We start from the raw sequence: 26,343 nt of genomic DNA on the forward strand, positions 1-26,343 counted from the left end.
TCCTGGCCTCCCAACAAAGGCCCTGAACTGTCCCCCGGACAGAGAGAGAGCGTGGGACACCCGCACCCACACACCAGATCTGGCTTGGCTTCCCTGGGAGCGGGCCCATCTCTTCTCCCGCCCAGCAGAGCCCGGGCACTGGGACAGCCCAGGCTCCATTTGTCCCACTAATGAGTCTTAAGTGTTTGGCTTGGGCTCCTGCCAGTCCTACTCCTACAGGGAAAAGAGAATGGGAGAGAACAGGGCAAAGCTCATGCCAGCTCGGCTCTGCTGGGCCCTGGGAGGGCTGGCACAGGGGTTGTCCAGCATAGACTCACCCAGGGGTGCAGCTGGGCACCAAAGTGAGGCCCCCTGCCTTTCTTTTCTTGTCTACTTCAGGGGGTTCTCGAAATGCAGATTCCTGGGCACAACCACTGGATTGGCAGCCTGGAGGTGGGCCCAGGATGTGCATTTTAATAAGCACCCCAAGGAGATTGCGATGCGTGGTCAAGGTTAAGAACCACTGCTCTGGGAGGTCTACGATGGGAATTTAGGGCTGGTGTGTGAAACTGTGTACCCATGCATTTATCTAGACAGTCCACAGCTTTGGTCAAATTCTCAAATTGGGTCAACAGCCCCAGACACCTTAAAATAAAATAAAATAAAAAACTAAGGCGGTGAGTGGGATGATTTCTAAATTCAGGTGTAGCTCTGACCTCAGTGACTCAGTCCAGGCCCCATCAAGGCAAGCCTCTCCTCTCACCAAGCCACAGAGAAAGAGGCTGGCAAGTCTGGGGAACCCAGGATGACAGAGAACTAGGCCGAGGGACAGTAGGATGCCGGTGGCCAGGGCCCAGTGGACATTCCAGAATGCATGGCCTGAAAGGGCCCTTAGGGATCACAGAAGTCAAAGCCCTGGCAAGAAGGCCGAATCTTCACCAACGTCCAGTCCTCTCTGGCCACACAGCTGAACTACACTTCCCAGTATCCCGTGCAGTTAGCGGAGGCCGTGAGCTGAATTCTGGCCATTGGTCCTGTGGTCCTGTGGGAAGGGTCTCCCACAAGACCCTCCCCGCTCCACTGTGTGCCTCAGGGAACGCCGAGCCCCTATAGATAGCTGAGCCACAACAGCGAAGAAGCCTGGGCTCTAAATGACTATGGTGGCCCCCCGACCACCAGCGCACCCCAGATTGTGCCATGAATGGAAAAGAACCCTTTGAGGGTTGAGTTACGGAGATTTGGGGGTTGTCTGAATCAGCAGTCAGCCTACTTGAAAGCAACCCGCCCTCCTCAGGGACACTGAGCCTACGAGCCAAGGGAAGCAAGCACCAGTATCATGGTGAGCTCCCGGTACAGGCCCGGGACCAGAACTTCCCAACTATGGCCTTGGATGGGGGACAGGGCACCATAACCACACACCACAACCTGGGCAGCACCAATTCCCAAAAAACTTTATTGTTTCAAGTGGCAAAATGTTATTGGTCTCTGTGGGGCACCTGGCAGGACGGAGGGAGACCTGGGGTGGGGCTGGGGCAGGGCTCCGCCCATTACAAAAATCAAAGGCTTTTATAAAAAATGCTATAAATTGGTATCAAAAGAAAACCCAAGGGAGGCTGGAGGAGGAAGCAGAGAGGGAGGTGTGAAGAGAGCAAGGCGGGAAGGGGGGACCAAAACCTTCAACCACTAATGCCTGAATCTGGTCAGTTGGGGAGGGGGGGGCGGTGTCAGGAAGGGGATACAAAGTGCATAAATGTGCCTCCCCAGACGCTCCTCAGAGGTGGAGGGGGACAGAGGCTGCAGCCTGGGGCATGGTGGGGCTCCAGTCATCTCCTCGCCGGGGACCCCACAGGAATGGGCACTGCCTGAGACTGCCAGATGGGAAGGACCTGCAAAGGGGGAGGGGGGAGAGATCAGAGCGGGAGGGACGCAAGTGGCGGGCAGAGGGGCCTCTTCAGCCTTGGCTTCCTCTCCCCGCATCCATCCTGGCTCTCCCAGCCAATAGGCCCAGTTGTGAGGAGGGTCCCAGCTGGGGGCTTTGAGCCTGGTGAGTGCCCCCAGGAGTCCCAGACCAGAAGGGCTGGCTGACCCCACTCGGGCCAGCCGCTGGGAGGAGGAAAGACTGTCCTTGGACCCAGGGAGGAAGGCAGGATGGGCGCCCTCCTCCCAGTCCCTCCCAGGCCAGATAACACCCTGCTCTGTGGGCAAGATCTAGGGGAAGCCAAGAGGCCCACCAGGTCCTGGAGCTTGGCTCCAGCTGCCTGCTGCCAGCCTCACAGAGAAAGCCCTAGAACAAGGTACAGGGCCTCCTGAGCCATCCAGGGCAAGCCCTATGCACCCCCAGGTCCCAGACAGGCCCCAAGCCTAGGAACGCGCCCTCACCTCGAGGACTTCTCAGACCTTCTTCTTCTTCAGCTTCAGGGCTTGTAACCAGTTGGGCGATGATCCTTCGGACCTAGACGGTACAGGGCAAAGGTCACAGGCAAACCTCAGGAAAGGTGAGCAGAGGGAGGAGTGGTAGGGAGAGCAAGCCTCCGGAAGAGGTGGGCTGAGGCCTCACCGAGGAACCGGAACTCTCGTGCCAACTTAACAGAGAATTTAGGGCTTATCGACCCCTTCTAGAGCCTCAGCTTTCCTCTTCCATAAAGCGGGGTTTCCCTTTTCAAGCCAACCCAGTGAGGCCAGTCGAGGTCACCTACCCTGAGGATTTCTCTGGCTTGGGAGGTAACGCAAGGGGCTTCCCCAGCCCTGGGACCTTGCAGGACTTGGATCGCTGCACTGCGGACTCTTTCTGGCTCGGCTTGCTCTCCGCAGGCTCCCCCTCTTCAGCTGAGCGGTTCCGGGGGCGCAGCTTGGCCTATGAGATGAGCCCGAAGGCAGAGACATCAGAGGAGCAAGCAGGGGGATTCACGGAGGACAAGGCCTGCTCCCAAGCGGACGCAGTCCCCAGAAACGGGCACGGACCCCTCTGCAGTGCTTTCACCCAGATCGACGGGAAATCGTTTAAAGACAAGTTTCCAAGAAGGGAGCCGTGCCTTGCGCCGAGTAGGTCCTCGAGAAGATACTGCTACACTCGATTCAGACTCACCAGGCTGGACAAAGCCAGTGGTGACTTCTCACCCCTGTGCCTTTGCTCATTCTGTTCCCTCTGCCTAGAACACCTCCCCATCACCCCACCCTCCACAACCAGCTCCTATACATGCCTCAAAGCTCAAATACTTATGTGAGGCCTCCCCCAACATACCCTCTCATCCCACACGGTGTGGCCGCATGAAGTAACTCCTCTGTCTCTGAACAGGCCCAGCCCCTTATCTGTGCCTCCCCAGTCACACGTCTCCCTCTCCCTCTCCCTTCACCAGAGCTAATCAGGGCCAAGGCTTGTGTCTCCCACACCCCGGGAAGTTCTGGAACACGAATGCCCTGTGCTTCCTTCCACCACACTCAGCCCGCAGCACAGGGGCCAGCAGGGAGAGCAGGATGGCAGGAGGAACGGGAAGAAGGGGCCAGGGGAGGGATGGACGGACGGATGAACGGACAGACAGAAGACAGGCTGGACGCAAGCTGGCTAGCTGGCTGGACGTGCCGGCTGAATGATCAGATGGTACCTTCAGGGCTGACGGACTCAGGCCAGGAAAGAGGTTGACTTTCAGCCCCTTGGTGCCCAAGGACATCCGTGTCCGGCGGTTCTGTGGCTCCTCTGCCACCTCCTCGTCTGAAGACGGCACCCGAGAAGCTCGTGGCTCTGCGAGGGCCCAGAGGGGGGACTCAGCACAGACATTAAGCCCACAACACCCCTCCCTCGCACGGCTCCCGGACGGCGACACGGGCATCAGGAAACAAGACAGGGACCTACCCGTGGAGTCCTGGAACAGGCGTGCCTCCGAGTCTGCCGCCTCTGACAAGCCCAGGGTGCCCCCAGGCCGGATGGCCGGGGCCCGGTGCCCACGCTTGCGCCCCAGGTTGGCACGGCTCCGGTACATGGCGCTGTCCAGGACCTCGGTGTCCTGCTCGGGACAAGGGCAACACCACTGGCACCGCTGTCCCGTCCCCAAGACACCTCAGCAACAGCTGCCTATGAGCTGCTCCCCCCCAGTGGCCTAGAGCCCCTGTTCACTTGATTCACCTGCTGCCCCCTTCCTGCCTCCCAGGCTGACAGCGCTCAGGGCTCTGCACAGCTCAGGCTCCAGGGACGAGGCTCCGGCTGCATCACCCACCTGCCCCCCAACAGCCCAACCACTGCCCTGGGCTCAGCCTACACTGACCTCAATGAAGGAGAAGTCCTGACTGGGAGAACGGGGAGGAGGGCCTGGGGGGGGCCGCCGAGGGGGCCGCGTCGGGCCCTGCTCGCCCTGCCCGACCCCTGAAGGGCTCCAGGTGCCGTCCACCTCTTCTGTCTGGCTGGCTTCACCGTCAGGCTGCGGCCTCCAGGAGGGCAGAGGGTCCCCACCAGGCTCCAGGGGCTCCGCTTGGTCAGCACCTGCTGTGGCTCCTTCCTCCTCCAACGGGCCCCTGGGGCCCGAGGCTGCCGACTCCCTACAGGCTGCCGCCCTGGAGCTGCTGGCAGTCAGCATCCCCTCCAGCAGGCCCTGGGAGCCAGAGGGTGGGGAGCGGGCCAGGCACCTGCCAGGACTGCAAAGGAGACAGACCAGAGGACAAGGTCACCCATGAGGTCACAACTCTCTCCCCCAAAGCTCACTTCACAGTATCTGTGCCCCCTACCCGCACCTCTCTTTCTCCCTCCTTTCCACACTTTCCCAGCCTCCTCCCAGAAGGACACGGTCAGAGCCTTGTACAGCACAGCACAGAGGGGACAAGCTGGGCAGCCTGGCAGGTTCAAATCCCGGGTCTGCCACTTACTAAGGCTTTCTTTCTTTCTTTTCACCATTTTATTTTTTGAGAGTCGGAAAGAATCAGAGCACGTGCAGGGGAGGGGCAGAGAGAGAGGGAGACACAGGATCCGAAGCAGGCTCCAGGCTCTGAGCCGTCAGCACAGAGCCCGACGCGGGGCCCGAACCCAGGAACACAAGCCGAAGTTCACGAGACAAAGCCCGAATGAGCCACCAAGGTGCCCCACTGAGGCTTCAGATGAGTCCCTCCGCCTACAAAAGTCTCGGGGTCCTCTACCTCTGTAGTCGCTGGGGCGTGAAATGGGAACCACAGCACAAAGTGCAGCACCTGGCACCCAGCGTGCACCCATCAAAGCCAGCCGTCGTTACTGCTGCCGCAGCTACTGTTCATGCTGTCAACGTGCCCCTCCTGGGGGCGCCTGCCTGGACAGCCAACTCTCCCTGGGATGAGCCAGGCACTGGCTGGTCTGGCTGTGCAACATCTTCAGCCCTCAGCCCCCACTTCCTCCCTTCCTGTGCCCCAGTCTCAAGGAACAGCCAGGGACTCCCAGAACACGCCGGGCCTTCCTGGACCGCTGTGTGTGTGCGTGGACAAGCCGTTCCTCTGCCCGGAGAGCTCCCCCACTGCCTCTCCACTTGGTCTCCCTGCAGTTCCTCTTCTGAAGCTGGCTCGCTCCCCTCCCCTGCGCCTCTACCTTTCCTCAGCCCTGTGAGCCCCCCAAGCTCCCACCAGGTCTGTGACCAACTAGAGGACAAGAAGGGCCCCTCGTGGGCCCGGGCCTGGCCAGGAGGAGCAGGACAAGGCAGATGTTTGCCCAGTGATGAAGAGGCTGGGCCACCTTGCCTCTCAACTCGGCCTGTGCATCTTCCGCCTGCCGCTCCTTCAAAACACAGCAGCACCAACACACGGGCACATCACACACGCTCACCGACTCGAGGAGCTGGTGTGTGGGCCAGCCGCCACCCCCTAAAATATGGATACACCCCACGCACACAACGCCCCTCCCTCAAGGTACATCTAGGGCCCAGCCCCCATAAGCACAGCCAAGCCACACCCCAACACACACACACACACACACACACACACACACACACACACACACTGACACCACACACACACGGGGGGGGGGGGGGGGGGCGGGCGTGGGAAAGGCTGGCAGGGGCAGTGCCTGGAAGCCAGGCCTCAGAGAGTTCCCCAAGGGGAGGGGAGTGGGGCAGGTGAGTCAGAAGCGAGCCGGAAGAGGGGAGGGCAGGAGAGAGAACGTGTGTCAGTCTGTCTTTCCACAAGCTGCTGACAGATGGAAATTAAAGCGGTCTGGGCAGGAGGGAGGAGGCGGGGGTGGTGGCAGAACGGAGCAGCCCTGGACGGGGGCCAAAGCCAGCTCACCCTGCAGCTCCGAATCAGGGAGGCTGGAAGGGAGGGGGCAGCGGCGGCACCCCACCCAGCCTGAGGAGGCCCGGCCCAGAGCCTCTCCCTGGGGTGAGGCCGAGACAAGGCTGAGGGCAGGCCCTGAGTGAAGGGGATGTGAAAGAGCGGATGGGTGGATGGAAAGATCCACATCCAGAGCAAGATCTGGCGCTAAGTCCCGTGGGCAGAGGGCAGGGGATGAGCTCAGTGGGTTCTGGGGGTGGCCACGAGGAGGGGAGGGTGGGAAGAGCACTGGGGAATGTGGTATGCCTCATCCCTGTGTAAACCCCCATCTCAGGAGAAGCTTTCCTGCCTCTGAGCACCCGGAACACCTACAACCTCAGCTCCTCCCTGGCAGGGAATCAGGAGAGAACGGTCAGGAGCCTGTGCTGAGCGCTTACACTGGCACAGATCCCGGGCTCATCCCCCACTACGCCCGCGGTTACCTGTCCACTCTGAGCCTCGGCGTCTTCATCTGCAAAATGGGGAGATTAAAAGTAGCTACACAGGGACACCTGGGGGGGGGGGGGCTCAGTCCATTAAGCATCCAACTCTCGATCCTGGCTCAAGTCGTGATCTCTCGGTTCGCGAATTCGAGCCCTGAGTAGGGCTCTGCCCTGATAGCACAGAGCCTGCTTGGGATTCTCTCTCTCCCTCTCCCTCTGCCCCTCCCCTGCTCCTACTCTCTTTCCACCCCACCCCTACCCCCCACCTCTCAAAATAAATAAACTTAAAAAAAAAACGTAGCTATACTTCACTGGGTCTGCAGGCAGTATGTTGGAAATGTGTGCTCAATTTTGACGAATTTTTACAATAATCATCCTTCTCAACACAGGCTCCTGGCCTGAGGACTTATCTCATTTTGCACCATCTATAACCCTCACCCCATCTGGACTTAGGGTCTCCTGACTGCTGCTCCAGGTGCAAACCCAGGGGATGGCATGTGGTAGATGTGCACAAAATCAGCTTCCCAGGGAGCGCGTGGGGAGCGAGGTCAGTTAAGTCTCTGACTTCGGCTCAGGTCATGATCTCTTGGTTCACGGGTTCCAGCCCCACATCAGGCTCTGTGCTGACAGCTCAGAGCCTAGAGCCCATTTTGGATTCTGTGTCTCCCTCTCTCTCTCTCTGTCCCTCCCCCTCTTGCTCTGTCTCTCTCTCAAAAATAAATAAAACATTAGGAAATTTATTTAAAAAATAATAAAAATAAATAAAAATTAAAAAAAAAATCAGCTTCCCAGTATTCAAGGCTCTAAGATCCAAAATAAGGGAGGCTTAAGCCTGGAGCTAGAATGATGTGTCTAAATGGGCGGCAGCTGGCTTGGACCCGCGAGAGACAGGAAAAGTGCCCAGAGAGGACGACAAGGCTGGGGCCCGAGGGAATACAAGGGGGCCATAATCACCAGCTGTGAACCTTGTACGTGTCATGCTGCCTCCCTGGGCCTCAGTTTCCCCACCCATGAAATGAGGGGGCTGGCCTCAATGATCTCTCAGGATCATCTCAGATTCTATGAAGACCCCAAAATGACAAAGAGGTCTCTGTACCACTTGGGGCCCCAGGGAGGGAGAGCAGATGACCAGGAGGCCACAGAGAAGAGAGGACAGTGCATGAGCTCTTGGGGGACCTAAGAGAGCCATTTCCACCAGGAAACGGTGGCCCTACACACAGAGGAGAGGCCTGGGAGCTCCCCATGACCTCTCACCCCCATGCTGGTCTTGTCACAGCTGTGCTGGACAGGACCACCTGCCATCAGGGGTACCTTTTCCCCGCACAGAGACGATGACAAAAATGTCCCCAAGGGCCTCACTTTACGGACAGCCCAAATTTACGATCCAAATTTGCACATCAGATACAATTACAAGCAGCAAGCATTTTTTTTTTCAGTGTTCACCCACATGTCAGGCAGGTTTCTATCACTTTACATGTGTCTTCAACTCTTAACGCTGAGAGTCTGCAGAGAAAAGTACTCCCAACGTACAGACAAGAAATGGGAGGCCCTGAGGAAGAGAAGGAACGCGTCCAAGGTCACAGAGGCGGTGGCAGAATCAGTACCCAAGCCTGGCACATGGTGCCAAACCCAGACTACTCGGAACTGTCCTCAAGGACTTCCCAGGGGAACCTCCAAAATTGCCTTCCAAGAGCAATTTTCCAGGGTGGAGAATTTCCCTAAGTCAGATGCCCGGAACACAAGTTCTTTGGATATTAGTCAAATAAGCTTGGGAAACCTTGCACTAGAGAAAGGCGAACAGGTTTCCTTGTGGCTGTGTTTTCATGTGCTACCACGTGCCCATACACAAACACTCGAGGTCGCCGACATGGCCACAGAGTGCACAGCATTCCCCAAACGTGCAACACAGACAGAAAACCAGAGCGTCTTAAGGGTGTGATAGAGGCTAGGCTACCTGAGTGTTAAGGACTCCCTTCCTCCTCGGCTCCTACCTTCCTCTTCCCCAACCCAGATATTCCCGCTTTCCCCTTCTCAACAGCCACCCAACCGGAGGGGAAAGGTGGAGGGCTGTGGGTCCTGCTCCTTGGTAATCTGAGAGTCTTGAACATAACCACACCTGACAGCATTTACAATGTGCAAATCAGAAGGAAGCCCTGCTGTGCGGCCATAAGCAGGTCACACCCAGTTGGAGATGATAAAAATCCCTTTCCCCGTCTTAGGGCAGCTGTGAAGGTCAACGAGGTAAGATGTGCAGTTGACATTAAGCCCTGTAGAGTGGAGTCTCGGGAAGAGAAACCAGGAACAACCACAGGGCGTAGGAATGGTAAGGTTTCCCGAAGCTAACCTTCGAAAGCCAGGCTCAGAGACGTCCAGGAACTCATCCTGGATCCCAGTGGCCTCCACACTCCCCACCCTGTGCACCTACCCCTTCCTGCAGCCTTCATCACCAACCCATGCTCTGCCCACCTTTCTCTCTCTCTCTCCTTAGCCACAATGCCTCTCTAAACCTGTCCACACCCCATGATTCCCTCTGGACCCTTCCCTGTCCCCTCCACTACCATCAGCCCCTTCCACTTACAACACAGCCCCCACCCGACTGCCCAGTGAGAAGATCCAGCTTCTTCCAAAATGTAGAACTTTCTACTCGGTCAAGAGAATAAAACCAAATCTCAATAAACAGAAATGTTAAGGAAATAGACGCGATGGCTTTTTAGTACCCTTTCTAGGGGTGAAATCACCTCCACTGGTTTCAGAACGTAAAAATCCCTGAGACAGACTGCATCTGGCTGGTCAACAACTACCAGTCTGTTCCTCTGGAAAGCTCCCTTTCAGGAACTCCATGCATGGAGGCCAAGATCATGGGGTCAGGAGCCAGGTCCCTACGACCTTCAGGTTCTTAAATTGTCTGCTCTTCTGGGCCTTAAGACAGGGCAGGCAAGATGCCCCTAATCTCTGCAAGAAACAAGCGCCACTGTGCACTCCAGTCCTGCCCTGCAGTGGCCCAGGCCACGGGGACATGCAGAATCCTCCTTCTGACACCCATGAAAGCATCCATATCCCCCGGCCTGGGAAAACCCGCAGCTTTGGGCCAAGAGGCCTGGGGAATAGGTGCTGTGCACAACCTGGGCACCAGAAGACAAGACACACCCCCTGTCTTCCAGGATAGTCGCGATACGAAGCACCGAGGAAGCCTAAAGCATGGGCAGCAAATGAACACCACCTCAGACATCACAATCATCATCAAAAAAGAGAGAGAGAGAGAGAGAGAGAGAGAGAGAGAGAGAGAACTCACCTGTAGGTGTGTCACATTTCAATTCTTAAAAAACTTAAAACTTCACAGTCCAAACCATCTCCATTTTCCAAACCCTAAATGTCCTCAGGGGAAAGCGGTTTCTTCCCTCCTCAAAAACACTTGCAGGGTTTCATACAGCGGCTGCACCTTCCCTCCCACACAGGGATGGGGCTCCCTTACCTGGTTCCAAAGCCAGGGGTTTCTCCCATCTCCATCCCGGGTTCTTCAGGGCAGCTCTCCAGGGAAAGGGGGGAGTGGTCTTCACCCTGGGTCTCTGGCCCACTGGTCCCACCAGGTCCCAGCTCTCGGGCCTCCAGGCCCGGGGACGAGACACCATTGTCCCTCAGCCCCAGCTCTAGGCACTGGCTGACTTCTCCTACCCCGTGCTCCCTGGCTTCACTTGGGGCCCCCGAGAGCTCCGCGTTCCGGAGTCCCAAGTCCTGGGTCCAGTCCATCCGGCCCACTCCGCACCCCCGTGAGTCCCGAGAACCTCCAGACTCTAGGTCACATGGCACCTCCAAATTCTTCAGGCCCAGACTGCTGCCCCAGTCTACCTGGCCCGCCCCAAGCTCTCTGGGGCTACAGCCTGCCCCCGGGGCCATGCTCCTCAGCCCAAGGTCGGGGGTCCAGTCTGCCTGTCCCACCCCACGCTCCCTGGATTTAAGGAACTCTCCGGCCTCCACACCTGACCAGTCGGTCTGCCCCACGCCACTCTCTCTGGCCTGGCTGGGGCCCCCTACATCCCCGACACCAGCCAGATCCCTGCTCCTCAGGCTGACATCGGAGGTCCAGTCCTTCTCCCCGACCCCAATGCCCCTGGGCTCCTCGGATCCCCCAGCCTCCAAACGGCTGGCCAGGTCCACGTCTCTCAGGCCCAGCTCATCTGACCAGCCCATGTGTCCCACGGCTTCCTCCCTGGCCTCACTTGAGCCCCCGGAAACCACACAGCTGGACACCTCCAAGTTCCTGAGGCCCAGCTGGTCGGTCCAGTCCACAGGCCCGGTCGGGGTCTTCTCTGGAGGCACAAAGGGGCCACCTGCCATCTGGCCAGAAGGGCTCAGGCCAACACCTCCTGCCCGATCGTCACCGATGATGCCAAACTGATGGCCCCTCTCGGCAGCCTCCACGCAGAAGTCGCCTCGCCAGTCTCGCTGCCCCGGGCTGAAGGTAGCCTCCGGCTGGGGTACGACACCAAGGCTGAAGTCGCCCGCCCAGCCTCGCAGGCCCACCTCCCTGTCATTCCGGCCAGCATCGCTCGGGCTCTGGCCCCCTGCCTGCTGCGCCCCCTGCAGCCCTCCAGCATCCTGGCCAGCCCCGCCACCGTGCCAGCTGCCCTGGTCTCTCTGTCCCAGTGGCCCATCCTGGGACTGAGGGGTGCCGGGGCTGAACAGGCCCCCTGATTCTCTCTCTTCGGGCGGGCTTGCATCCCTGCTGGTCTGGCCCGGGCCGTCTCTGCCACTCGGAACCTTCTTTTCAAACTCCTCATCCTGCTGTTGGGCTTCCTCAGGGCTGAAGCCAGCGCTCAGGGCTCTCATTCCGAAGCCTCTGTCCTGGGGGCCAGGGGCTGTGGAGCTGCCGCGGCCACTATAGTCCCTCATCCAGGCGCTCTTCCCGAAATCCTGATCTGGCTGCTCTGCAGAATCTCTCTTCCCAAACTCCTCGTCCTGCCCGTCTGCCAGGTGGTCCTTCTTCCCCAATTTCTGGTTCTGCTCGTCTATATCCCGGCTGGCATAAGCACCCAGTGAATCTCTCTTCCCAAATTCCCAGTCTTGAAGGCTTACATCCCGACTGCAGTAAGTACCCAGCGAATCTCTCTTCCCAAACTCCTGGTCTTGGAGTTCTGCATCCCGGCTGGAGTAGGTGCCCTGGGAATCCCTCTTCCTGAACTCCCAGTCCTGAACATCTGCCTCCTGGCTCTGCTGAGTGCCAAGCTGGGGTGGCTTTCCAATCACCCAGTCCTGGGCCCCGGGCCCCCCTGGGGCAGACACTCCACTCCCATCCTGGCTGGAAGCCTCGATCTCCTCCTGGCCGATGCCACACCTGCTGGCCCAATCCCTGGAACTCGCTTCCCCAGCTCCTTGCCCACGCTTGCTGGTCCAGTCCCCCTCTCCAAGGCCTGCGTCCCCTCTAGGGCTTGCACCACCAAGGCCATAGTCCTGAGAAGTGTCTTGAGACCAGCGGGAAGGACTAAAACTGCTGGGAGAGGGGTCTGCTGTAATTCCAAATTCACTCTGCAGATCTTTCTGGGCCCAGCCAAGGAGTCCCTAGGAATCAGAAAAAGAGAGAGACACAAAGAAACAATGCTTAGAGTCAATCAGGGTGGGAGTCCACAATGAGAATCAGCATTGCCTAGTCCAGAGAGCCCCACGTTAGCAAGAGAAACCCTGGGTCTAGAACCCAGCTGTGTGACCTTGACCGAATCACTTAACTACTCTGGGCTCCAGGGTCCTCACCCTTATATGGGAAGAATTCCTACTGCCTGGGGTGGTTTGGGAGAATTAAGCAAGATCATTTTAAGCCAAATCTCAGCACAGTGGCTGGCATGCAAGGGGCACTCAATATGGACACTCAATCAATGATCCCATGGTCATGTTTACAGGCCCTTGGGTAACACTTGGCCAAGAGCCAAGAGAAAGGCTGCCAGCAGAGTGGTCTTCACAGGGGTGTGGAAGGAGTGACGTTTCCATGAGGGGTGGTCAAGACTCAAAGCCCCTCCACAACCTGCTTTCCAGGTGGAGAGTCTGACCCTGCCCCTACTCGCCCCTGTAAGTTCCCAGGCCCTTCTTCCCTAAGGAAAGCGCCCTTCTGCCTGGCTCCTCCCAGGAAGACCTCATAGCCCTCGCCTTGTCCCTGGAGGAGACAGGAGGGACAGGAGCTGCCACAGGCGGAAAAAGCCGGCCCAGGGCCCCCTGCACCACCACCCCCCCCAAACCCATACTCCCTGACTCACTCCTTCAGGCGGGTCAGCCCTGGGCTCAGGGCTGCGGAGCCGGCCCGCCTCGTCCCGCAGCGCCGCGTTGGCTAAAAGCCTCTCCAAGACAGACACGCTGGGCTCCTGGTCCCCGAGCCGGGCCATGGCCCCTGCCCCCAGCCCGCCCCGGGCTGCTGGGTGCGGCTGAGCCGAGTGCAGGGACGGGACTGGGCCGCTCCCCTCGCCTGGACCTGTCCAACGACTCTGGCTCCCGCTTGCCCTGGCCCGGCTCCCTCCACGGCAGCTGCAGCTCTGGCAGCCCCGCCCAGAAGCCAGTTGAGTCACCCAGCGCTGGACAGACACACCTACCAGGAGCCAGCCCAGTCTTAACTCCTTCCTGCTCCTCCTTCTCTACCCCTCCACCCCCTGCCCCCAGAGGCCTCCCGGCTCCTCCTTCCTTCTAGCCCCGCCCCTACCAGCCCAGGCTGGCCTCGAAAACTACGTTTCAAAAGCCACCTGGACCCCAGCCCTTAAATTCAGAGGCAGCCCGGTAGAAGAAAGGGCACTGGCCAGGGAGCTGGCGCTCTGATCAAGGCCCAGCCACCAACTTGCTGGGCAACCCTGCACAAGGCTCTGCCCTCTCTGGGCCCCGAGCTTCCTATCTGCAAGGCAAGTCTTGAGCTCAAGGGTAACAATGGTCATAAAGCCAACACTCAGTAAACACTCTTGATGAGCCAGGTGCTATTCTTAGTACTTTACAGGTATTACAACTTATTTAATCTTTGCCATCACACCGTGAGGGAGAGTTCATCATTGTTACCCCCCTTTTACAGAGGCAGAATCCAAGGCACAGGAAAGTAACTTGTTCAAGGTCACATCTGGGCCAACCGCAGAGAACGCAGGCAGTCTGGTTCCGGAGCCCAAGCTCTAAAACAGCTGCACTGCGTTGCCTTCCTCGATACTGTTTGTAAGGAGGCACTTTGAACGCTCAGTATATGTCAAGCACTGCGCTCAGCACACTTCATATTCCCTACGGTACCACCCTAAGAGGCAAATGTTCTTATGGTGAAAGGTTTCTGCAGCTTAGAGGTTAGGGTTAGCAAGACGACTCAGCTGGCAGAAGCGCGACTTGGATACAAACTCACTCTAAAGCTGAAGCATCAATCCCATACCCTCTGCTCTGTCAGCTCTGCCAGACTGTCCAGCCATGAGGAGCACATCCACAGGTGCCTTGCTCACGGCGGCATCCTGGGCTCTGGACACCGAAGCCCTGGCTTCCATCCCCTGAGGCCCCCACCCTCCCTGCGGCCCTGTCCTCACCTCGGAGCAGGCACTTGGGGCCTGCGTGTCCTTCAGCTCAGACCCGGCTCCCCGCCTTGCACTGCCGGCACTAGGTGGTGGCGAGGCCAGGAGGTCATCCAGCCAGCGGGAGCTGCTTTCAGGGCCTGCAGGCTCGGGGGACGCACTACAGGTATCTTGAGCTTCTGTCCTGGGTTGGGTGGCCTCAGCCTGGGCCAAGGTCATGGCCTCCTCCTCAGCAGGCAACGCCTGCTGGGGGTCAGGGGTGCCAGCAAAGAGGACGCAGGGCTGGTCGGGGGGTGCTGGCTGCTGCTGCCCCAGGACCGGCTCCAGGATGGGCAGAGCAGCCTCCCTGGTGGCCAGAGGGAGCAGGGACTCCTGTCCAGCCACGGGCTCCCGCTCCTCATATCTCTCCTCTGCCTGCAGCAAGGCCACTCCAGGTGGGTCCCCTGGTGTCGGTAAGGGCTTGAGAGGAACAACTGGGGACTGAGGTTGACTCTCGCCATCACCCTTCTGGGCTGGGGAGATGCCTGGATCATCCACCTGCACCCAGGAACCAGGAATTCCTGGCCCCTCTGGAGCCGACTGGGTCTCTCGCCCCTGCTGGGACACTCCTTTCTCTCTGCTGGATGCAGCCCAGTCACCAGCCTCAGCAGCCTCGGCGGCCTCGGTGGCTTCGGTGATGGGGGAGGGAGGTGGGGAGTCCAGCCGCCACACCCCAAGACCTGAAGGCCGAGTGGGGAAGGTCCATTCAAAGGACTGTGACAAGCTCCAGTTGGACTCTGTCCCACTCCCAAAGGGACGATCCAAGGCAGACTGGCTCCCCTGGGTTTGGGGCAGGGCAGCCAGCGAGCCCCCCAGCTTCTCCTGGTCTTGGCCAGGCGGCCGGAGCACACCCTCAGAAAATCGGCGCTGAGCCAGGCTGATGGGACGGAGATCTATGTCACCCTTGGCTGCCACATCCCCAGATGGAAACGTCCGAGGAAGATCCGGCAACTCACCCCCCTCAGTCAGGGGCTGGGCAGAGGTAGCCGGGGGCTGCCCCAGGCTGTGGTGCCCTGAGACCTTCTCAAGGGCCGGGCTGCCAGCTGCGGGGGCCTCTGGGGCTTCCTCAGCAGGGAGCCCTAAGCTCGGGGAGCAGTCGGAGCTCTGACCCTCATCGGGAAGGGCTACAGTTGGGGCTGCTGGGGTCACAGGGGGGCAGGGAGAGGGCCCAGAAACTGCAGGACTCTGGGCTTCTGGAAGCTGAGAGTGGCGGGGAGAGCTCTCATCAAGTGAGTGATGTCTGGGAGACCCCTCAGCAGGTGAGTGAAGTCGGGGAGACTCTGGGGCTAGGCCTGAGACTTCAGTGGAGAGGCTTGGGCTGGCGGAGCCTCCATTCTCTGAGGCGGAGCCTGGACTCGAGGGGCCCCAGGGCTTGGAGACCTGCAAGAGAAAGGTCAAGAGCCATTACTCCCCTCCCACAGAGACCCCAGGTCGGCTGCTTCCTCACACTCTCAACTCCACAGACCAGAGGAGGAAACAGGAATTCAGAAGGCAGCCTCTCAGGGCAGGTAAGGGAAGCCCCGAGAATTATTTTGGGGCATCTTATGCTTCTTAGGGTCTGCAGACCCCACCCCCCAGGCCCTCTCCCCAGAAAATGCACACAGCCTCACTCACAGCATCTCCAGTGGTTCAGATCTTCCCTCCCCCCCCCCCACCACCAACTCCCAGAGCTCACCTAAGGATGTAAGAATCTGTGGTGCATCGGTCAAGAACCCCGGCTTGACAAACAGAGAAGGAAAACGGGGAATCTGCCATCTGGGCAGGTCTGTAAGCCCAGGGTGGAGCCAGACCACCCACAGGAGCAGCTACAGGGGGTGCTGTGGCGCTCCCCACCCCGTTCTGTGTATCCACACATCCCAGCGCTACCCAAGGAAGCAGGCAGGTCCTGCCTCGGGATCCAGGCAAAAGGCACCAAGGGACATGAAAGCACATGGCTTGGAGTCATCGGCACTGTCTCCTATGAGTCGTATGCCCTCCCATATGGTGGTGAGGTGGTATCTCCGAGCCTCCGCTTTCCCATCTGTACACTGGGGCTAACGGCAACAACATCCATCTCAAAGTTAGGTGAGGATTAAATAAGATCTGTGCACAGGGCCTCTCGGGATAGGACTTACGGAAAAAATAGACGCTATGGGATAGAGGTCTGGGAGAGGAGGAAGGGGCAGAGCGCCTGGCATCCTGGCATTCCACTGCAACACTTGGCCTGTCCCCAGACACTGAAGGAAGCCTTGCTCCCCAGGGGTCACGCTTCCCCTGCCACCCCCTCCAATGGGGCGGTTTCTCCCGCATCATCGCCCACTGGGTCTGGGAGAGAGAAGGTCCCACTTGTTTCTCAAGTCCCTTTCCTTTGCCCCCATCCTCCCTCCTCTCCATACAACTCCAGTGTTCAACTGCACGCCCTAAACTACACCACCCACCACCCCCCCTGTCTGAGCCCCTACAGAGCCCTCCAGCATCCTGGTTCTCCGTTCCTTGACCCCTTCTTGCATGGTCACTTTGTGAGCCACCTCTCCCAGGTCATACTCTACTCCTTGTCCTCACTGGTAACTGCAGCCCCTCTATAATCTCCACTCCAAGTGTCCGCTCCCCACTCCCACCTCCTATGGGTCCTGCTACCTCTTTCCACCTCGCTGATCCTTCAAACGCCTCTGCCTCCAGGAAGCACAGCCTACTAACCCTCCTCCTTCTCATGGTCCCTGTTCCCCTCCTGCCCTCACTTCTCGGTGGTGTTTAAGTCGCTTCTTTCCACAATTCCCCCCACCAACCTCCGTGCAACGTGTCCACCCAGCTCTCCACCTCCCCGCAGCTGTACCTGGGGCTGGACGTGGCTGCAGGACAGGAAACAAGCCAGATGCCCGATCTCCCTACCGCCTGATCAGCTCTCAAACCTCCAGGACCTCAAACGGGCCCCGAGCCCCCGGCCGTCCCCTAACACTTCCCCTCACGTGCCCACATTCCCAGGAGATGCTTCTGCGTCTGGTGTTCTCAAACCCCAACATCACCTGCCGCCCCCATCAGCCACCAGCCCTCACACCCTACTGCCTGCGTGTGAGCCCAAGCACCATGCTCCCCTCCTATGCTTGTGAGCGGTCCTGGCTCAGAGCTCTCTCTCTCTCCCCTGCATCATTGATTTTTCCTTCTCTACTGGCTCATTTCCACCAGCACACAAACTGCTCTTATGTCTTCTGTCTTAAAAAAAAAAAAAAAAAAAAACACTCTTGACCTCACCTCTCTCTAAAGCTTACCACCAGGTTTCTTGAATGCGTTGCCTACATTCACTCTCTATCCATGGAGTTCCTCTTGTCTCGTTCTCTCCTGAACCCCCTCCAGACAGGCTTCTCCCTTCACCCGGCCAGTTAATGCTACCGTCAAGGTCACCAATGACCTCCCTGTAGCTGAATCCCATTCCCAGGGCTCACCTGCCTTGACCCGGCAGCAGCATCTGACGGTGGGTCATGCCCTCCTCAAGCCCCAAAGGTGGCTGCTAGCTCTGTGTGGCCTCTAGCACCCCAACCTCCCCAATCTCCTCCTGGTCTCCCCTGCTACACATGGGGTCTGAGCCCCTGCCCTCCTGTGCCTCCCCAGCTCCTCTGGTGACCTTAACCCCCCTGGTGACCTGACCGTCTTAACTGCCACGTTGTATGCTGACAACTGTCCAGCTGCCCCCTCGATATTTCCACTGGGGTATCGAAGAGGCATCTCAAACTCAGCAAATCTAGAAACAAACTCCTCATATTCCCCCCGATCCTGCTTCACCCTTCCAGGTGCCCACCTGAATGAATGGTAACCTCGCCACCCTTCCACTGCACAGGCCAAAGGCCCTGCCGTCATCTGTGACTCTGCACTGGCTCGCTCTCCTATCAAGCCACCTGCAAACCCTGCCCGCCTCACCTTTAAACCCTATCCAGAGTCGACCTCCAGGGTCCAGCCACCAGGCTTATGCCCCCACTGGTCCCCGCCGCCGCTCTTGGCTCCTTGCAACCAAGATGACGCTTCGCGACCAGGCCAACACCAGGTCGCTGGTCTCCTCCAAACCCCTCAGTGGCTTCTTCCCCTCACTCAAGGCCAAGTGTTTCCAGTGGCCTGTGAGGCTCCACACTGTCCAACCCAGCACCCGACCCACCAGCTGTCAGACCTCGCTGGCAGGCAACTCCTCCTCTCTCGCTGCAATCCAGGCATCCTGGCTTCCTTGCCAGGAAGGTACTAAGTCTCCTGTACTTAGTTCTTTCTGCCCAAAACGCTGTTCCCCAAACGCCCATGCAGCTCACTCCCTCACCTTCGCAGGAAGGCCTCTCTCATTGCCTTGGGCCCAGAGCTCCCTGCCTCGACGGGACTCCCGCACTTGTGGCACACTGCAGTCTGCGGGCTCAAGGGATGCCTGTGCTTGTGTCTGCCTCCCTGCCCTGGGTGAGCTCCCTGGGAGCAGGAGGCCGTGCGCTTTGTTCTCTGCTGTGTCCCCGGCACTCGACTCACGGTAAGTGCTCAGTGAGTATCTGTCGGATGGACGAGGGAATGTGGTCGGGTCTCCATCGATGGGGAGACAGGACAGCCCTTGGCCAGAAGGGCTCTATGAGCTAGAAGGGGTTTCAGTTACTTGGGAGAGAGCAGGCTGACCATCCTCTGAGCACGCTGTGGGGAGCAGTGGGGAAGACATAGGGAACACCTGCTTCTGCCCCCTTGTCCTCCAGGCTGCCTCCAGCCACTCACCTCTCCTCAGGGGTCTTGCTCTGCTCTTCCTGGCAGTCGTTGGGAGACATTGCTGGCCCCTCCTGGGACCATCCCCTAGAGAGGGTCCCACTGTCCTCATCTGAACCCCGAGAAGACAGCCCAACCAGGGAGAACACTGGAATCAGGCACTTCAGATCCTGCGCCAGCCCCTGGGTGCCAAACCTGGGTGAGCCGTGGCGTCCCCACACCTCACACGGGACCAGGAGGGCCCAGCAGCCAGAGTTCTCATAAGGACTAAGTTAGTCACCGTTCCTGGGACGTGCCCAACACGCCGCAGATACCTGATCAGGGCTGGTTGTTATAAATATTATAATTACTGCTTGTAACGAGTAGTTTCACAGCTTGAACCACACTTAACCACCTCGAGGACTGAAAACAGTGGCCTGGGAGTCAAGAAATCAGAGTCTTGGGGCCAGACCTGGGTGGGGCAAGCCACCTCCTCCACAGGCCTCAGTTTCCCCATCTACACCACAAGGAGGTCACACAAACGATCTCAGAGATGACCCCTCCAGCTCTAAAATACTACGATTCTGATTCATAACAGGAGGCTAACTCACATCGGCAGGTGGGTCCAAGCTGGCTGGCTGAGCCAGGTCCCCGTTGAAGGCCAGGTCCAAAGGGGCATTCCTGTGAGGGAACAAGAAATGGAGGCAGAGAATAGAGCAGTCTGCCACTGATGACCAGGGGGAGACTGGATGGAGAGTCTGCCGAAGTGACTTCAATAGCCCCCAAAGTCAAACCCCCCAGGCATCTACTACTGAGCCCCACCTAGAATCACTGAGGACAGAGAAACAGTGTCGTTTCCAGAGAGAAAGTGCCCCGGGAGACAGTGCCCATTCCCTACCTGCACATCAAGGGTTAAATGCCCCCCCACCCACTCCTCTAGGAGAAGCACCCTGCATGCCCAGGCCCCTCAGTGGTTCCCAAAAAGCTAACTCCTCCTTCCCCTAGCCCATAAGGGGTTAACGTTCTCCTCCAGCCAGGAAGAGTGCAGCTGGTCCCGGCTGCCCTGCCAATACTTCTTGAAGGATTGCAGGGGGAGGGAGAGGGGGAAGAGTGATTTTCCAAAGTTGAAGTTGCTTCTCTTGAGTTCTGCTTAGAGCAAGGAAGGGGAGGAAGTCTGAGAGCAGACGGGCCTGGGCAGCGTGTGACCTCCTGGACGCCTGGGACGAAGAAGGATGAACTAGGGCCCCTGCCCTCCAGGCAGGTTCAGGTGAGAATGGGGCCAGGCTGGGGGGCAGGGTAGGGCAGGGGCCTTCAGCTTGGGACTCAGCCCAGACCACAGGAGCCCTGCCCTTCACAGCAGTAGGAAGGGGAGGGGAGCCTGTGCCCACCACTCCCAGGGGCACCTCCTGGCCAGCCCTCCTTTACACTGGCTCCAACCCCAGACAACTGTAGCACGTCCCACAGTCTCCAACCTGGCTGTGACCTCTGTGCACGGATGCTGGCCGGCCTGGCATCGAGGTGTGCTCGTGTCATAGCTGTTCTATCAGACTCCTCCTTGTGGGCAGACTGCACCCTGCTGATCCTATCCTCGCCGCCCCCCCCCCCCCCCTGCAACACACACCAGCACCTGCACGCTGTCCCAACCTCAGTAGGAGCTAGCACTAAAGAGAACAAGCTTTGGAATCAAATAGACCTGAATTCAAATCCTAGCTCTGTCCCTTATTTGCTGAGGAACCACGGGAAGTCGTTTAGAACCTCCGTCTCTGCATCTCTAAAACACGTCTAATATTCTCTCCATCAAATAGCATGGCGGTCAATCACATGAGGCAAACTCAACTCTCCGGATAAAAAGAACTAAAAATAAACTTCCATACAGTACATTTGAATTCCACCGTTAACATACATCAGCTCTGTAAAAGAACACAGCAGCACTGACACCATCTACCAGGGGAGTGTTTTGTGACTTAGACCAGGGTCCGCCTGCACTCATGGCACACTGACCCCAAACTAACCTAACGGTGAAGGTCACAGTCCCAGATAAAGCCACCCCCTTGTCCTCCAGGCTGCCTCCCTCCGCTCACCTCTCCTCAGGGGTCTTGCTCTGCTCTTCCTGGCACTCGCTGGGAGACTTTGCTGGCACCTCCTGGGAGCATCCCCTGGAGAGGGTCCCGCTGTCCTCATCCCTGGGACCGGTGGCCACACCATACGTCCGGGGGCCATATCTTGAGCTGCCATCATGGTTAAAGGTGAGGCGGGAGCCCCAGAGGCGATCAGGGCTGGCAGGGACCTCCTTCCGAGGCTGCTCCATCTTGGCCAGGATCTCTTCCACTGTGGTGGCTGCAAAGCGCTCTGAGGCCGGACGGAAGGGGGCAGGGGCCTTCCGCACGCCTCCTGGGGCAGCACATCGAGCTGGGGGTGTCAAAGGTGGCATCTCTTCTTTCCCGGCCTCCTCTTTCCCAGTCTCTCGAGTGGCTTCTCCTCCAGTAGAGGTCTCAGGCGTAGGCCTTGGTGCAAAGGGAAGGGGACGCTTGCTGCCACCATAGGGCTGGGGTCCTGCGAGCATGTTCATCTTCCGGGCAGAAGGCAACTCAGCCAGGGGGCCCCGGGGGGGCCGAGGCCCAACAGGCACCAGCAGGCTGGGCTTGGCAGGCAGGGCTGGCTTGGCAGGCAGGGCCCGAGGTTTGGGCTTGACAGGGGGTTTGGCCCGAGGGTCACCTACCGAAAGGAAAGGATTGGTTGGGGGTCTGTCAGAAGATCCAGGAAGCAGAACTTCATCTCCCACCCTGTACAAACTCCGAAAGTTCACATCCTTCTAGGTACAGGGCAAATGTCACCTCTTCCATGAAGCCTTCCTTGATCATCCATACACATCTCAGAAGCACCTTCTCCCATCTCCAAATTTCAAAAACATTACTCAATCTCCCTTACAAGCTAAAGCTACTTAAGGGCCCAACTGGCATGTAATTTCTCCTTATAGCCCCCTTTGCACCCTACCACATGTTCTTATCAAACGAACACACTAATGAATGAACAAAAGAGCCAATAAATGGATGCCTGCCTGCCCACATCAAGCAGTCAGGCCACCATGTCCCCAGTCCTGTCCCTTCCTCTTACATGACACTGTACTGCTCCACCACCCATAGTAAACCTAGCTCAGCTTCTCCACTCTGGCTCCCTACTCCACCCCCCTCCCAGAGTACACGCCCAGGCCACCTTCCCACTGTCATCCGGTGTGTGATCAGGAATGAAACTTACTATTGACCTAAGCCAAACAGAAGTAAACCTGCTACAGGAAAAAAACAAGACCAGAAACCTACCTTCTACATAAGGCATTCCACTGCCAAATAAAAGACTTGGAATTACTCATGGCCATGGCCCTGCTAATAGAATCCTGTATCACCCACTCATTGGACCCAGCCCAAGAAAGGAGTCTAGACACAGAGCCAGGAGGTCTGGGTTCAAACCCCCCTAGGTGCACACCATTTCTCCTCTAGGCCTCAGTTTCCTCCTCTGCAGAACACATGGTTTAATCCGCACCACACCTCGAAGGGCAGTCTGCTCTCATCTGCTGGGGACCTAGGTTCTCAAACCTGGTCTGAAAGGGCTCGACGGGAGCGGGAGCGAACGACCTCGCAAACTCATCCTGCGCAGCCTCAGTGTGCCTCCCACTCTCGCTCCCCCGCCCCCTCCAAGACAGAGCAGGGGTTCCGCTGCTGCGCCCCCACCCTCCTCCGGGCCACCCTGCTCCGCCCAGCACCCATGGGTACCTGGCTCCGAGCCAGCAGACACCGGCTCCTCCTGCATTTCCCGGGGCGGTGGGGAAGCCATGGCTGCGCCTTCCCGGAGAGCCGACACCTTCATCACATGCGGCAGAACCTGCGTGAGAATTGGGGAGCCGAGGGGTGTGAGCGGGGTGGCCGGAGACCCAGGAAATGAGAGCAAGAGACTGAGAAGGCACAGGGGCTGCGAGCTGGCTGCAGGCTTGGCTGAGGGAAGCGTCCTTGCAGCAGGGGCAGAGTGTGGGACCGGAAGCGGGAACTTCAGAGGGGGCTGGGGGAGGTCAAGGGAGGTCCCCGGCAGCCGTATCCTCCACTCGTCCCAGACGGCTCTCTCAACTCCGGTCTCCTAACCCCGGAGTCCTGGAGCTTCAGGGACCCGCCCACTGCTCCCTCTGGCAAGCTCTCCAAGACACCCCACTTACCGTTGCCAAGGCACCCCTTGGGTCCGGCAGCCCTGCCTGAGGTATCCACTCAGGGCCGGAGCAAGAGGGCCACGAAGTCTGAGGTCTCTCCGTGAATCACCTCATGGGAGACGGGAAAAACCCGCTCCTCCCCAACCTGGGGCTCCGCCCCACCGCCTGCCTCCCCCCTTCCCGCTCACCCTGCCCCCCCCCTCCTGCAGCTGGGAGTGGTTCCCTCTCCCCCCTCTTTCCCCTCCTCCTTCCACATCCCTGCCCCACGCCCGCCCGCCTGCCTCGGAGCTGTCTCATCCAAACACGGAAAAATAAGGAATAAAAAGTAAACATCTGGAATACATTTTTTTTTCTTTAATTTCTCAATCGCTTTGGCTTCAGCTTGGAATTTGATGAGGTAAAGCCAGGGCCTAGTCCTGTTGCCATAGCAATGGCCTCCCACTGGATTTCCAGAGCCTCGCCAAGAGGAAGGAGGAGCCGGCCCAGGCCTGGGCTGGGAGAATGGGACAGGACTTGAGAACATCCGGGGGGTGGGGTGGCTTGGGGGAGAAACTCCCTGGGGTTCCCCTCTGGGCAGTCAGGGCGGGATAACCAAGGCAGATGAAAAGGGGATATTGGGCATCACTCACCAGCCCAGGGTTGGCCTGAGGGGTATTAAGGGGGACAGAAGAAGAATTTTTAAACCAAGAGACACAGCCCTATGGCAGGGACCAAATGATGCCCTTCCTCTAAGCCGGTAGCAGGAGCTTGGGGGTCTGATATACCAGGATTCAGACGCTGGGTGGGTCTACCACTCTCCAGCTGTGTGACCTGGGGCACACTGCTTACTTCTCTAAGCCTGTTTCCCTCTGTAAAAACAGGAGTTAATGAGACAGGTGGGAGGCCCAGGTGAGAAGGTACATGCAAACTTAGCACAATGCCTAACCCGGAAAAAGTATCCAATAAAGGTCAGCCACTATTAGCATGATTCCATTGGGTATCACCAAGGAGGGAAGATCCTTGGTAAGTACCTCCTCCTTTCCCCAGGCCACAAGCTGCCAGCATTCCAGACCATTCTTTCACTCCCAAGGGCCCCAGTCTGGTCACCTGCTCCTCAGACACTCCACTACCTCCTCGGTTCCCATGCTGACTCCTGGAGCACATCCCACCCACAAGAACCCACCGCCACCACCACCGGGCTCCAGAGCCCCCTGCCTGTCTCATTCCGAAGGAAGGAAGAGGTTTCCTATCACCTGGTATGCACACAGCCCTGAGGACCACCCAACACTCTCCCACCTGCAAGGGGCACTGCCTTCCTCAGCACCCACTCCAGCTGGCCTGGGAAGGCAGTGCCAGATGCCAAGAAGGGACCTCTGTGGCCCAGCCTTTGCACAATTCACCCACCCCTCACATGTGACCCTGCCCCGGCTTGTTTCTAAGACAGGAGAGAACACGAAGAGCGTAAAGAGAAACCCAGTACCGTCCATCCTCGGTCAGCCAACTACAAGGGAGGGTTGCACACCAGGGGTGGATGAGAACCGTGCAGAGCCAGTCCCAATGTGCACGGGGGAGGGGCACACGGCAAGGAAAAAAAAATTAAAAAAACACAAGATTGTTTCCTTGTCCTTGAACACTATTACAAGGGACATGGTGTGGGTGGTTAGAAATAGGGGCAAACTGACCAAGAAATGTAAAACCCTTTTACCTGGGGCCCTGATAGGCACCTCTACAGTATGAGGGGCTGCAGCAATGAAGTGGGGCCCTCGGCTTCCCCAAATGCGAGGGCCAGAGAAGCTCAGAGGCCCCGGCCAGGAAACCCAGGTGACCAAGGCCATAGCCAAAAGCTGAAGAATCACAGCGGCACTGAGCACTCCCGCCCCCAGCAGTCAGGGGAGACTAGCTGACCCCCGGGAGCAAAGGCCGCCAGAGGGGCTAGAGAGAGAGGCTGGGCAGCTCCAGCCGGATGACAAGGGCCCAGACAGCCATCGGCGCAAGCGGGGTCGCCTCTAAAGACCCTGGGATCTCCGGCCGGATCCGGGACAGAGAGGTCGACAGGGACAGCACGTAAACTGCTGGAGGAGGGAGGGCCAACGAGAAGACGGAACAGCCCGGGGCGAGGGGCCGTCTGGAGGGGCCCAGTGGGGAGCTCTGGACACAGAGGGGACGCCGGCAGCCGAAGAGGAGGAGAAGCGGGTGGAGGAGGAGGAGGAGGAGGAGGGGGCGGCGGCAGAAGCGGAGGACCTGTGCGCTGGATATGAAGCAGCCGGCGAACAGACGAGGGACTGGGGACGCGGACCGGGTGGGGGCGGAATGGGGTGGCTGGGGGCGTGCCGAGGGAGCCGGGAGAGGGGGCGAGCACAGACCCGGGGAGGGAGAGGCGGGGGTCCCTCCAGCAGCTCCGCCCGCCCCCGGCCCCGCCTCAAGCCCTCGCCCCCTCCCCCCTTTCTTCTAGCTCGGGCAGCACGAGCTCCAGACCGTGCACCCTCCGCCCCCGCGCACACGCGCCAGCTCCCCAGCGACCCCCGCTTCCCCTGCACCCCCGGCCCCTGCAAACTTTCCTGATGACCCCCCCGCTTTACCTCAAACCCGAGGTCCCGGCAGGAAAGCGCCCACTCCTTCCTTGCCTCTCCCCCGCCCCTATCCTGGACCCCGCCCCCTCCTTCGCCCTCCTGCCCGCCCCCGCGCACTCACGCGCTCCCCCGGGATCCGGCTCCGCTCGGCTCGGGCTCGGCGCCCCGACGCCAGTCCCCGCCGCCGCTGCCGCCGCCGCCGCCGCCGCTGCCGCCGTCACCGCGGGACCAAGCCAGAGCGAGCCCCGGCGGGGCCCCGCCCCTAGCTCCGCCCAGGCCCACGCCTCCAGAGCGCCTCATGAATATCCATGAGCCGGTGGAAACCGGGAGTGGGAAGCCCGGGCAGAAAGCACCGGGCCGTAAGCACCGGGCCGTATGCAAATAGGCGCAGCCCCGGTACCCAATTATTTATGAGTCTTGCAAATAAGGGGCCTGCCCCAGGCTCAGACCCCGGAGAAACTGACGCAACTAGGCTGCTAGGAACACTCAGGCAAAATGCAACCGAGACGGCTGCCTAGAGAGGCTGCCTTGGGGGACGAACCACTGGGGCCCGGCGGCCGGCACTGATTGCAGCACCATAGAGTCACGGCGAGACAGAAGGGAACCGTTGGCGGACTGGAGAGGCTTCCTGTGGCAAACACCTGAGAACGTACCAACGTGGCCGCTCCACGTGTATCAGTTCGGAGGTAGAGCCGCGGTGAGGA

At 59.0% G+C, this 26,343-nt stretch overlaps 1 protein-coding gene across 3 annotated transcripts; it reads right to left on the reverse strand.

The window, feature by feature from the left end:
• Positions 1-1,413: 1,413 nt before the first annotated feature.
• TNKS1BP1 (tankyrase 1 binding protein 1) lies at positions 1,414-26,041 on the reverse strand. 3 transcript variants are annotated; one of them, XM_006937325.4, is made up of 12 exons: positions 25,761-26,041; positions 22,666-22,774; positions 20,980-21,613; positions 19,510-19,579; positions 14,201-15,604; positions 10,150-12,233; positions 4,239-4,605; positions 3,830-3,980; positions 3,582-3,718; positions 2,676-2,833; positions 2,359-2,431; positions 1,414-1,865 (listed from the first exon to the last, which is right to left on the reverse strand). In XM_006937325.4, exons 2-11 carry the CDS (start codon positions 22,757-22,759, stop codon positions 2,371-2,373), a joined length of 5,160 nt encoding a protein of 1,719 aa, XP_006937387.2. In that variant the 5' UTR covers positions 22,760-22,774; positions 25,761-26,041; the 3' UTR covers positions 1,414-1,865; positions 2,359-2,370. The 3 variants fall into 3 exon arrangements, with proteins under 3 accessions (XP_006937387.2, XP_011285206.2, XP_011285205.2); XM_011286904.2 differs by lacking the exon at positions 25,761-26,041 and adding an exon at positions 25,649-25,719; XM_011286903.3 differs by lacking the exon at positions 25,761-26,041 and adding an exon at positions 23,100-23,259.
• Between the last annotated feature and the right edge of the window lie 302 nt (positions 26,042-26,343).

The sequence above is a fragment of the Felis catus genome, chromosome D1 (genome assembly GCF_018350175.1).
Source record: "Felis catus isolate Fca126 chromosome D1, F.catus_Fca126_mat1.0, whole genome shotgun sequence".
Lineage (NCBI taxonomy): Eukaryota > Metazoa > Chordata > Mammalia > Carnivora > Felidae > Felis > Felis catus.

Bases quoted from the DNA above. Each gene is read 5' to 3' on its own strand.
- TNKS1BP1 (XM_006937325.4), bottom strand. From the start codon at position 22,759: ATGAAGGTGTCGGCTCTCCGGGAAGGCGCAGCCATGGCTTCCCCACCG. The intron at 15,605-19,509 runs GTGAGTTAGCCT...TTTCTCTTGCAG, and splicing joins GCTTGGACCCACCTGCCGAT to GTCTCCAAGCCCTGGGGCCC. The intron at 3,719-3,829 runs GTAGGTCCCTGT...GGGCCCTCGCAG, and splicing joins CCTGTTCCAGGACTCCACGG to AGCCACGAGCTTCTCGGGTG.